Here is a 12,969-nt window from a genome sequence, read left to right on the forward strand (position 1 = left end):
CATCAAACGTAGATAACCCCCATCGGCTGCGTGAACTGAGAAGCCATCTGAGACACTGGGCTCGGCCATTGAGTTCTTTAGGTTCGAGCAACGATCCTGGGGACATGGCCGAGGTCTCCTCTCGGCAGGTTAAAAAACGAAACCTTCTTGCTATTCTTGCCCTGACTTCCTTTAAGCCTAAACTGATTTGTATGTGCAGGCTTCATGGGAGGTCGAATTCAAAGCCTTCCTCTCTAGCACAACTGCCGAGTCCGGCCCTTCGGCTGCTCCGACTGAGGTTGCCGATCCAACCGCTCTAACCCAGCTGCGAGAAGTTCTGTCGCTTTCAGCGCCGTAAGTGCTCGAGCGCAACGGTCTTGATCTGCTTGGCGTGTGTCTAAACGATCTTGGGGCCGACGGTCGCCTGAGCGGAGATGCCATCGTTCGGGCATCGTCTACCTTGGAGCAGGTTCGGGAGACATTTAGTGTCTTCCAGACCGCTCTAAAGGTCGAACAGGACCTGCAAGCTGCCACGGCCGTTCGAGACACTCTCCATCCGAAAATCGACCCTCTAAGGGCAAAAGGAGAAGTATTAGCCGAGCTCGACCGTCAGATGGCCGAACTAGCAAAACGTCGGTCGCCTATCGCGTCCGAGCTTGCTAGAGACTTCGAGTCGGGCGGAAAGGATCGCCTAACTGAGTACGCGACGACAACAAAGCGGGTCGAGCGGTTGAAGCTGGACAAGAAAAATCGGCAAGCTGAAGTTATCATGGCCGAGGTGCGGTGGTTGGAATTGAAGGCCCTTCTCAGCACCCTTTTACCTTTTTCCCCTTGAATGTACTTAGTTTTGCCCTGACTGACTTAGCTTGTACATGCTCATCAATCTTAATGAGATGGTTTTGTTTATTCTCGCATTTCCCACGTTACCGCGTAGTACTTTTTCAAAAACTTCCCGTTGATTGGTAATTTGTGAACTGAACCGGTCCGGTCTTGAAGATGATACGGCCCTTTTCCGTATACCTTATGTACAACGAACGGTCCTTCCCAATTTGGTGACCATTTGCCGAACCTAGGGTCTTTTAGTCCTACAGGTAACACCGTTTGCCAAACCAATTCGCCTTCACCGAATGTTTTCCGTCGCACCTTTTGATTGTATGCTCGTTCGGCAATCCATTTCTGTGCCACCAGTAAGTTATAAGCGTCAAGTCGCACTTCTTCCAAATCTTCTAATTCTTGTCTCATGGACTGATTGTATTCGGCGCTAAACAAACTACTTTGTTCAATTAATCGCAACGAATTTATGCTTAACTCGACTGGTAACATTGCATCGTGTCCGTAGGTTAATGCGTATGGGGTTGTCGCGGTCGCCGACCGGGGCGTCGTTCGGTATGCCCATAATGCCTCGTTCAACTTCAAATGCCACATGTCAGGCCTTTCTTTTATTATTTTTTCGAGGATGCCGATCAACACTTTATTACTTGCCTCGGCCTGCCCATTCGCCTGTGGGTAATACGGTGTAGACTGTTCGAGCCGAATTTTTAAATTTGTCGTATACTCTTTAAACCTCTCAGCTGTGAAGATTGTTCCATTGTCAGTTATGATCGTTTCTGGTACGCCAAATCTGGTCACGATGTGTTCCTCCACGAAGTCGCAAACTTCTTTAGATGTTAGTTCGGCATATGATTTCGCCTCGACCCACTTAGTAAAGTAGTCGGTTGCAACTATTATCCATGCGTGCTTAGCAGCTCCCGAAGATGGCGTGATTGTGCCGATTACATCCATGGCCCATCCTCTAAACGGCCATGGCTTTATGACCGAATGCAATGATTCGGCCGGGACCCTTTGTATAGGCCCGTGGATTTGGCATTGTACGCATCCTCGTGCAAACTCGATACAATCCTTTAGTATCCTTGGCCAAAAATAACCGTGTCGTCGAAGTAGCCATCGCATTTTCCGTCCAGATTGATGAGCTCCGCAAACCCCTTCATGGACTTCCGAGATCGCCTGAGCACCCTCTTGGGGACTGAGACATAACAGTAGCAATCCATCCTTCCCTTTTCGGTATAACTCGTTTTGGTACGTGACATAGTTCGTGGCGTGGCCTCGTGTCTTGCGACTATGTTTTCCATTGGAATTGTCAAGGTACTGCATAATGGGCTTTCTCCAATCATCTGGTGTTGTCCCGACGGTGCAAACCTCTATAGTATCTTGTCGGTCTAACAACAAAGGTAAAGACATGACTCGAGTGCGTATTACATCGTCGCGACGGAGGATCTGCTGGTTGACCAAAGCCGGGTATAATTGTCGTAACACCGGTATTTCTCGGCCTAGCTTGCCCCCCAGGAGTTGTGCACCAGAGGCAATTTGAGCCAACTCATCTGTGTCGGTATTATGGATCCGGGAAACATGTGAGAACGTAATACCGTCGAAGGACTCGGCCAAATAGCTGGCAACCATGTGGTAGGGTGCCAGGGTACAACTCATGCAGCGAAAAGATCCATTAAGTTGGTTAATCACAAGCTCAGAGTCGCCGAGGACGAGGGCACGAGTGGCCCGCAAATCATGAAGGAGGCCGAGGCCGATGATTAAGGCTTCATATTCGGCCTGATTATTGGTGCAGTCAAAATCCAACTTAAGCGAAAAATACCAACGATCGTGATTAGGAGATTGAATGACAACTCCAACGCCGGCCGAGGATGAAGTACTGGACCCGTCAAAATACATCGTCCAATAGTTGTCGCGTGTTTCAACCATGCTGATTTCGACATCGGTGTCCCCAAAACCATAGGGGGAAGGATGGTGAGCCAGGAAATCGGCCAATGCTTGGCCTTTGACAGCTTTCTGAGGCACGTATTGTAGGCTAAACTTGGACAACGCCATCGTCCACTTCCCAATTCTCCCTTTTACGATTGGCCGGGTAAGCATGTACCGGATGACGTCAGTCTGGGCAATGACTTGTGTGACCGACGGAAGCATGTAATGCCGGAGTTTGGAGGCGGCGAAGAACACGGCAAGACAGAGCTTCTCCACGGTGAAATAATTGATCTCCGGTGGATTAAGATTTCGACTGAGGTAAAAAATAGCCTGCTCTCGCCCGGCATCATTGTCCTGGGCCAGGAGGCAGCCGATGGACTCTTCAGCCGCCGAAATATATAGTTTGAGGGGTTTACCGCGCCGAGGTGGAACAAGAACAGGCGGCGTTGTGAGGGAGACTTTAATTTGTGTAAACGTCGCCTGATGCTCGGTCGTCCATGCAAACGTATCCGAGTCCTTAAGTTTCAAAAGCGTGGAAAATGCTTTCATTTTTCCTGCCGAGTTAGCTATAAATCGGCGAAGAAAATTTATCTTGCCGAGTAAGGACTGCAGCTGTTTCTTCGTAGTCGGTGGTGGAGCATTGATGATTGCACGTGCTTTATTTTCGTCCACTTCAATCCCACGGTGATGTACCAGGAAACCGAGAAAATTACCGGCCGACACACCAAATGCACATTTAGCAGGATTCATTTTGAGATTGTGTTGACGCATACGAAGGAAAGCCTGTCGGAGATCATCCACATGAGTTCGCCGTTGTTTGGATTTAATCACAACATCGTCAATATAGACTTCGACGGTGGTTCCAATTAAGTCATGAAATATGGTGTTCATCGCCCGTTGGTATGTGGCGCCGGCATTTTTGAGGCCAAATGGCATAACAACCCATTCGTAAGTGCCGAGTGCCCCGGGCAGCGGAAAGCAGTTTTGTGCACATCGGCTTCAGCAATGAAAATTTGGTTGTACCCGGCGTGTCCATCCATAAAGGATAAGATCGCATGATTCACCGCGGCATCGATTAATAGATCTGAAATCGGCATTGTATATTCATCTTTGGGAGTTGCCAGATTCAGATTCCTGAAATCGATGCAGATGCGCAGTGCACCATTCTTCTTTAAGACAGGAACGATATTCGCCAACCATTCCACATATCGAGCTGTCCGAATGAACCCGGCTTTCAAAAGTTGAACCAGTTCGTCCTTGATGCCGAGTTGTACTTCGGTCGAGAATCGACGAGGTGGTTGCCGGAAAGGTTTGCATCCGGGCTTAATACGTAATTCATGTTCGACAAGAGTGCGATCCAAGCCGGGCATTTCATGGTAGCTCCAAGCAAAACAATCTTTGAACTCTGTAAGCAAGGCACGAAGTTCGTCTTTCATTTGTTGGGGAAGTAACGCACTAATAAACAAAGGTCGTGGATCATCGACCGTCCCAACATTAATCTCTTCCAAGGGGTCCTTAACTTGGGGCCGATGATCTTCGAGTTCGGCCGGGGCGGCTCGAATTTTATCAAGAGACAAGACAGGACCATTATCTCCTTCAGCAAGGAACTCAACGAGATTAACGCCCGAATTTGGTTGTTTGGATATAGTATACCAATGGGCCAGCAGTCGTTCCATAGCAGATGAAACCGCGGCCCTACGTGTTTCCCGATCGGTGTCAAACATCAGCTTCGGGGAGGAAATTGGCTAATCCGAGTCTCGCCGAATCCTGCTGAACAGTCTCGGCGCCAACCTTGATAGCTTTCTGAACCGAAATCCGAGTCGGCCGTCCTTCTTCATTGAAGCCTTGCAATGTAATGTAGCCGACGTGGTCATCATAATACCGTGCTTGGATCATGTTAGCTTCGAAGGGCTGGCTATCGGCCGGGTGAACAGTGACCGAGTTGCCGTCCCAAAATACAAGCACTTGATACAATGATGAAGGAATACAGCTGGTTTGATGAATCCAGTCTCGACCGAGCAGTGCATTATACTCGGTTTTGGAATCAACCACGAAAAAGACGGTCATGTGAGTGCGACCAGCAATGTTTACAGTTAACGGAAGTACACCTTTGGTTTGAGATTTGTCGCCGACGAAACTACTCATTGTGATCCCTGACGGAATAAGTTCGTCATTCGAGCGACGTAAGGCTTTCATGATGCTTAGAGGCATGATATTGACGGTGGCTCCACAGTCGACGAAAACTTTAGAAACTGGATACCCCTCGATATGGGCCGTCACATACAAAGGCTTTAAATGGCGAAGTTTGGCCGATGATGAACAAGGAAACAATTCGGCCAAAGCCGCCTTTAGACTGTCATCTTTTGTCGTTGAATCAACTTCAGCAACAGTTACAAAATCAACATGGCCGGCTTCTTCGGCGACTACGTCACCATCGAGGAAGTTCGGTTGGGTCGTGCTTGATTGAAAATCAGCGGGTAACACATGGACCATACTGATTTCCATGTTATCCAGGACTGACGGCCCATCGGGTTAGGACCCTCCTCACTAGCTTCATCTCTTGTCTGGTCGGCAACCGCGGACTCTGCTGTCAAGGTTGGACAACGAGCCTCTTCTGTTCCTTCTTCGATGGTTTGATCCTGTGGTGCTGCTTCGGCAACTTGTTGGTTCTGCGTACCTACCCCATGTGAGGTTGAGATCGACAGTGTACTCGGGGTCAGGACCTGCTCCTGGTAGTGTAGCCGGGCATCCCTAGTGTCGAGATAAGCATCCAGACGTGCAACACGTGCTATTTCATCGGTCGTAAAGCCGAAGAGCGAAACAGCCGAGAATACTTCAAAGTGATATCGTAAATACTGAAGGTCCTCCATTGAGAAAGGAAGGTCGGCTGCATCAATATCAGTGTATGGGTCGACTTCAAACCCAAGGACACGAGCTTCTCGTATGTGCTGGAACCTTGCTTTCAATCCTGGGTCTGAGGTTTTCTGGATGATTCGCTCGGCATCAAGACAAGTCAGGACTAGATCAATGGTGTCCTGGCATGCCTTTGGCAAGCCATACAAATCATTGGCCGAATGTTTCTTATGGAATTCTCGCATGTACTCCAAAGCCTCCCCAAGGAACGGGGGGTGCAAATTCCGTCGGATCTTGATCAAAGGTCCTTGTATAGCCGGCGGGGCTAATTTGCTTTCGGCCTCTTGCCTGAAATGTTCAAGGCGCGCCTTCATCTCCCCTGGTCGAAGAAGAAGTTTGATCCGTTTATCGGCCTCTTCAAACGTGGTTTCGACATCTTGGTCGACCAGCCGTCTCCCTTGAGCCAACTCTGTCATAATGGCTGGAGGTGGTCGTTCATCATCAGTAGCAATTGTGTCCTTCCGCCATTTAGGGACCGAGATTTCTTGGGCTGCCCGTCGGCGGGCCATGCAATCTATCCTTTGATGCCAGCGTTTCTGGGATTTGGACAACGCGGTGTAGACGCCTTTCGAAGAATGATATGTATACCAACGTTGATCTCTAGGCTCGGGAGGTTTGAAGGTTTTTTGGCTCTACGATGATTTTGAACTGCTAGAATTACGTTTATAGTAATCATCGTCATAGAATGAAGCATCAAAATCGAGGCGCCGCCTGACCGGGGGTGTCTTTTCCATCCGTACTTTAGGACCGAGCCTATCAAAAACCCCTTGATGTTGGCCTACTTCGGCAACCTTCTGCTGGGTTGCGGCTGTAGGTCGTTCCGTTATAAGCGAAGAGGGCCTCTCCTCTGGCTCACTACCGACCTTGACTCTGCATTTGCTGCACAAAATCGCTGTCTCACTGTCTTCATCGGTGGTATAATCTACCATAGGTTTGACAATAGCGGGTCCCGTTAAAGCTGTAGGTGGTTTGTTCGAACGAAAATCGGCCATGAAACGTGGCCGAGAATTCTGATTCCAAAAGCGTTGCGTCGCAACATCTTCGACCTTCCCTTTCCCTTTGTCTTTAGGTAGGCATGCATCAACCATATTTACTGTTGCCGTGGGGAACGGGTCAGTATCAACACTCATCTTCTTCTTTGGAAATTTCAGTTTGCCATTATCAATCCAGCTTTGGACGTTGTCTCGAAACACGACACAATTGTTTATCGTATGTTTGCTGGAATTATGGTATTTACAATATACCTTTCCTTTAAGCTCTTCGGCCTTGGGAATGTTGTGACCAGGCCGAAGCTTGATGATCCTTGCTGATAACAGTTGGTTAAAAATTGCGTCAGCCTTTGTAATATCAAAAGTATAAACTTTTGACGATTTCGACGTTCCCTCAGTGGCCGAACGGCTTTTGACTTCCCTAAAGTCGACTTGAGTCAATGCCTTGCAGACGTATGGCTTATCTATCACTATCTCAGCTGCATCCACACTAATGCATTCATCCTCGGTTGATGCATAATTGACAGTAGGATTCTTGTAAATCGTCCCCCGAGTTGGAACTTTCGAAATCTTTTCCTCGCGGAGCAAGTAATCATACTGCTCGACATGCTGGGCTAATTCGTACATATCCCGAAAGTTTACCCCCAAGAATTTCTTTTTGTATTCGACGTCGAGGCCGTTCAAAGCAAGCCTGACAAATTCGACTTCGGGTAAAGGCACTCGGCACCAATTCCTAGCTGATTTGAACCTGGTAAGATAATCCATTGGTGACTCATCAGATGCTTGAGCCATCCGTGCTAATGAAGAAACTGACATCTCCATCCCTGGCCGATAAAACTGCTCGTGGAATTTCTCGACCAACTCCTCCCAGTTTTGGACGGAATTAGGAGGGAGATTGATATACCAGGCAAATGCTGATCCGGTCAATGAGAAATTGAACAGCCGTAACTTATGGAAATCACTATTAACATCCCCACATTGCGCAGTGAAACGAGCCACATGCTCCAACGAAGACAGGGATGATTCACCGGCAAAAAGGCTGAAATCTGGGATTTTGAAACCCTTCGGGTATCCGAACGTTTCCACGTAAGATGGGTACGGATGAATAAACTTAGGAAACTTCGGCCCTTTCTTCATGGCCGAGTCGATCATCCGCTGAACTTCGGTCATATCGACAGGTGTTGCCTCGACTCTCTGGTCGGTTCCGTCTGACCTACTATTCGACCCTCCTCCTTTTTCCAAGTTAATTGGTTTGAACCGAGCAGGAATAGGCTCGGCCGGCACAACTGGTAACGGATTGTTTCCTGGTGGTAAGTGCTGGAGAAGATCGAAAGGCCTGCTTTCACTGACTTTACTAACCAGCATTTCGAGCAATCTGGTTTGTCGCTCATTGGAACTGAGTATCACGTCATGCAGCTTGTCAATGCCTCGACTAAACGTCTGCTCGACTGACCGAGACTGCTCGTCTAGTCGCTTTCGAAGAAACGACCTTGTCGGTGGATCAGATCCCTCACCACCATCTTCGTCGCACTCCTCTACTATCCCTTCAGTGAGAACGCAGGTGTTTCTGTTAGGGATTTCTAGACCGCGGAGCTGACCGCCGAGATTAACTTCTCTCTCTCGGCGGGTCGCGCTTGTGGACTCAGGTGTCACAGCGCTAAGGGGATTCTGCGCCTGTGGCACATTTTGTCCCGTACTTTGATTCGGCAAATCGGCTGTCAACTTTCCCATAGTTGTTTTCTTTTTTACCGATCGTGTTTCAATTGGCATGAACTTCGTAGTTTAGCACTGGGTCCCACCGGGCGTGCCAAAATGTTGACCCTAGAAACTACAAAGCCTATGTGGCGCGCAGGCCGAGTAATCTATAAGCTAACTACGTCATTCGATGAATGCGGGGTGTGCCAACTCGTCGGCCCAGCTCGGCCGAGGAGTAAATTTGTTGATGTTGCGTTGGGTCGCGCTACTGACTTCTGCGTCTTGCGATTGCGGCCGAGAAAGGAACACGTCTCAGCCTCTTGGGCTCTCGAACCTGAAGACAAGGTTACTATTCTTACGAAGTTCAATATCAAATTCGGCTTTCAACGTGCCGAATGTAATAACTGTAACACCTCACTTCGCCGAGAAGGCTGATGAGATGACCTCGACCAATAAGGATTTAGAAACCCTTCTCGACCGAGACTTGGATAGGTAATCAATCGTTCTCGCCGCAGTGCTGTTGATGCCAACGGAAGATACTGCGAGACCGACTGACTCTACGGTGACAGAGCTATCTATGCCGACTTAAGATATCACCGGTTGCTTCCACAGTGCTGTTGATGCCTACGGAAGATGTGTCAGCGAAAAAGGAAAAAGAAAAATCACAAGTTGTGAGAATTTGCGCAGGGCAATTTTGTATTGATTTGCAGAGAGCCTTCCTTAATGCACAGCTTCCCCTATTTATAGCGCTGGTCCTCGAGCCCGAGTTACAATCCTATTCGGACTAGGTTTCCCTCTCTGGATCAACATCACCTCGACCAATCCTATCTCCACTAGGACTACGAATCTAGTCCTTAACTGAGCCGGATTCGCTTTCTGGATTACTGATCCCGTCGAGAGTCCCTATTGTACTAGGACTCGGCTTGCGTTCTGATTTAACCGACCTAGGCTTGGAAGCCCATGAGCTGAACGATCCATGGCCCTTTCGCCGCACGGCCTCCCGGGCCGAGAGTGATCCTACCCTCGGCCCAAACTATTATTTTGGGCCCAAACACTAGCCATTTTACAAATGCACCAACCAAAATTAGTCTCTCCCTCAAAATTAAAGACTGATATAGTTTCATCTGCGTAGAAAGCATGTATTTGTTTGTATATGACCCCAAACAGAGAAGGGAAAAAAAAAATATTATGCTCACGGGTTAAGTTTTTATTTATTGTTATAATATGAGCACTCGTCTTCACGATTAGAAACTATTCGTTTGAAAATGATACAAATAAATGGATGAAATCAGCTATTTTACCAAATCTTGCGTCACTTGAATGAGATCAGCCATGTTCATGTAAATGAAAGAGATGAGAAACTGAAAGAGCTAGGGATCACACTCACAGCAAGCAAATTCAATCATCAAGAGAGAAGACAGAAGAGAGATCTTCCCAATCCCTGTTATACCATACAACATGGCTCCACCTGTATTACCAAGCCCCTTTCTGCTGAAAGCAGAGACCAACAACAAATACTTGCGCTACCAACTTGATGCAGAAAGCGACATTAATGAGATTGTCCAGTTCTCTGAAGACAATCCTGACAGCCGGTTCGTAAAGTTCACCACCGAAACACCAAACAATGAGGACTACGCCGATAAGCATTATGTGCATATCAAATGCTCCTACAATGGCAACTACTTGAGAAGGGTGGACCAAAACAGGCTACTGGTCCTGGCCGTAGCTACCGATAGAAATGAAACCAAAGACAATTGGGCTTGCACATTGTTCAAGGTCGAGCCTGTCGGACCACCCGATAACAACAACCAAATCACGCGCTGCCGATTACGCCACTTGCAAAGCTACCTTTTAACAAGGCCGTTCATCGAAAATAGATTCGAATTACGCCTCCACCAAAAAACCCCCGACTCCCAAGGGGTGGATATGTACTCAGTCTCCGGTGGTACATGTAAATGTTAATGATCATTATGCATGATGTTTGTGGGTAGCGTCTCTGGAAACCCTTACGAGACTTCACTCGTCCCATTTGGGTCACCTATGGGTTTAAAAGGCTTGTTGCATGCGCAAATGCAATCGTGTTTCCCGCGAAAGTGGCATTAGCTTTCATCAGTACCTTTTTCTTTATTTTTTTTGTTGTTTTAATTTCGCTGTAATTTGTGTGTTTATATCAATAATAATAAACTCGTATCAGATATGTGTGTGGGGATGGCCCTGGCCATTTGCATGTGTATTAGTGGATTTAATTCCATGGGTCACTACTTCTCATAGAGACCAAGTCAAATAATTAATGGTTGAATGGTTTTGTATAGAATTAATTTTTGCAAGCATGTGGTAGGCAATTTGATTGTTGAAATTCATCTGTTACCTTATATATAAACAGTTATCAAAAATTGATTTGAGCTTATATTCTTGCTTCTGTGGTTTTCATTCTTCTCCACGAAATTCATAATCTTTCGTTTCCTTCTATGATTGCATTGGTATCAATGGTAAGTATGAAGTTAAAGGCTAAAAACCCAATAGTATGAAGTTATGCACAGATTGATTGCACAGATTGGGTTGGGCTATAAGTCTAAATTTTAAGGAAAACTAATGAAAAGGGTTTGAAAACTTTGAGTTTTAATGATAAGGACAAAATAAAGGGTAAAGTGAATAGTACCAGGATTGACTTTTTAGTGTAAAAATGTGGTTTTTCGTTAAAGTGAACAGTACCGGGTGCTTTTCGTTAAAGTTCCCTAAATTTTAATATAAAAGGCTAAACTTTAGCCCAAAAGCCCAATATGTCAAGTTATAGCCCAAAAGTCCAAAAATATTTCGGGATTCCCAATTTGTCCCGAAATCCCTAAACTATTTCGGGATTCCTGAAAATTTGGTTTGGGATTGGTCTTGAAATTGAGATTCCCGAAAACATCAGTTTGGTAATCAGAACAAAGATTTCGGTTTGGTATCCCATACCGAACCAGTACAAGTACAGACAATAAAACAGAAACTAAAAAAGGATCCAGAGCCATAATTGCATTAATCGTTTTGAAAGATGTGTTAGTCGGCTGTGCTGACTAGAGATTGACTAGCTATGAGGATAGAAGTAAAAAATTTACTGTATGTACTATATCCGGAACATGAATGCATTAATTCTACTGTTTTATCTGTGCAGTTCTACCTGAAGTTGATAAACTTGTAGAAATACCTGAACCTAAGGTTAGAGAAATTTCCACTATACCTCCAAGAAGAACAACATACATGGTAGCAACGTGGGTTGACGATGAAGACGATGCAATGGGCTATTTGGGTCATTTAGATGAGGCAGCTAAAAATTGTGAATAACCTAAAGTCATAATTTCCGCCGCTAGTGAATATGCAGCCAATGGACATTGCGAGCAAGGTTTTCAAAGTTTCATTTGCAGTCTGGAATATGAGGTAAGTAAATTGTATTATTTTAATGTTTTAGAATATGGCACATTAATTCGTTTTAGAGAATGGCTCATGATTTTCTTTAATGATGTATGTTTAATAAACACTCGAAGCATATTGTGCCTACATAGAAATACAACATAACCCCGAATGTAAATTACTTAGTCGGCAAAATTGTCCCTGTTCTCCAACACATTTACATGCATATGTGCTCAGGATATATGCTCTAGGAAGCAGATCGAAACCAGTAATTGAGTATTTGGTTGGTGCATTTGGAATAGATGCTAAGAGGATTATCTCAGACAAAATTGTTGGTTATAAAATTGAGAATTTGGAGTTAACGACTAGTATGAATGAGGTAAAAAAAGGAGTTTGGTTGGGTTTGAAAGTCTCTGCTTTATACGATAAGTTTATTGGAACTCCATTCGGAGGTTAGTTTGCACTAATAAAGCAGATGGAAACCATTCAATTGGAGGGTGTATTTTTCTTAGACTTTGCTTAAAGTTTTATGCCGACGAGGATGACGACCTATCAGTTTTTCTAGTATATCTGAAGATCCTCGTGCGGAAAGATCACGGCCACCACGTCGTCAAAACATTGTAAGTTTTACTTTTTTTTCCTATCGTTTTTATTTAATGAGGTTTATGTTAGGATATTCTTTTTCTAGGCTTTATGACCTAAACTTTGTTTAATTTGTTGTCGGCAATGCAGGCTTGGAAATCTAAAACCAAAAAAGAAATGCAAATACATATGTTCATCCTTTAACCTGGCTCCGAGGAGACTACTGTTTACACAAAGTCAAACGTTATCGGAAACAGTTACTCAATGAATTGTTGCAACTGCAGGTGCTAAAAGAGGTCAGTGAAATCCTAGAGTTTGCCACTAGTAACAAAATGAGATCCTTCCTTTACCAAGAAGAGCATAAAGTTTTTGTGGTCAGGTCTTCAAAACAGGTTGTGGAGAATATGATAGAGGAGGAGATGTTGCAGGTTAGGGGGTTCAGGGCTGACCAGCATATACCCCTGATTTTTTGACATTGATGTCCCTCGTTTTGAATCGATGTTAAAAATTTAGGGGCATATGCTGGTCACCCCTGAACCCCCTAACCTGCAACACTTCCTCCTCCATCATATTCTCCATAGCCTGTTTTGAGACCTAACGACAAAAACTTTATGCTTTTCTTGGTAAAGGAATGATCTCATTCCATTACCAGTGGCAAACTCTGGGA

The 12,969-nt window shown here is 45.7% G+C and overlaps 1 protein-coding gene across 1 annotated transcript; it reads right to left on the reverse strand.

The window, feature by feature from the left end:
• Window positions 1–882: 882 nt before the first annotated feature.
• Window positions 883–4,409, reverse strand: LOC139196015 (uncharacterized). The gene is made up of 3 exons (XM_070821678.1): window positions 3,798–4,409; window positions 1,535–3,516; window positions 883–1,048 (listed from the first exon to the last, which is right to left on the reverse strand). The coding sequence occupies exons 1-3, from the start codon at window positions 4,407–4,409 to the stop codon at window positions 883–885; spliced, it is 2,760 nt and encodes a 919-aa protein (XP_070677779.1).
• Window positions 4,410–12,969: the final 8,560 nt, after the last annotated feature.

This window comes from Malus domestica, chromosome 05 (assembly GCF_042453785.1).
Source record: "Malus domestica chromosome 05, GDT2T_hap1".
Classification (NCBI taxonomy): domain Eukaryota; kingdom Viridiplantae; phylum Streptophyta; class Magnoliopsida; order Rosales; family Rosaceae; genus Malus; species Malus domestica.

What these genes read in the sequence shown, in the direction of transcription:
- LOC139196015 (XM_070821678.1), bottom strand. Translation starts at nt 4,409, where the DNA reads ATGGAACGACTGCTGGCCCATTGGTATACTATATCCAAACAACCAAAT. An exon ending in ATCTATTAATCGATGCCGCG is followed by an intron (nt 3,517 to 3,797) that starts GTGAATCATGCG and finishes GATCTCCGACAG; the next exon opens with GCTTTCCTTCGTATGCGTCA. An exon ending in ACAGCTGAGAGGTTTAAAGA is followed by an intron (nt 1,049 to 1,534) that starts GTATACGACAAA and finishes AAAAGACCCTAG; the next exon opens with GTTCGGCAAATGGTCACCAA.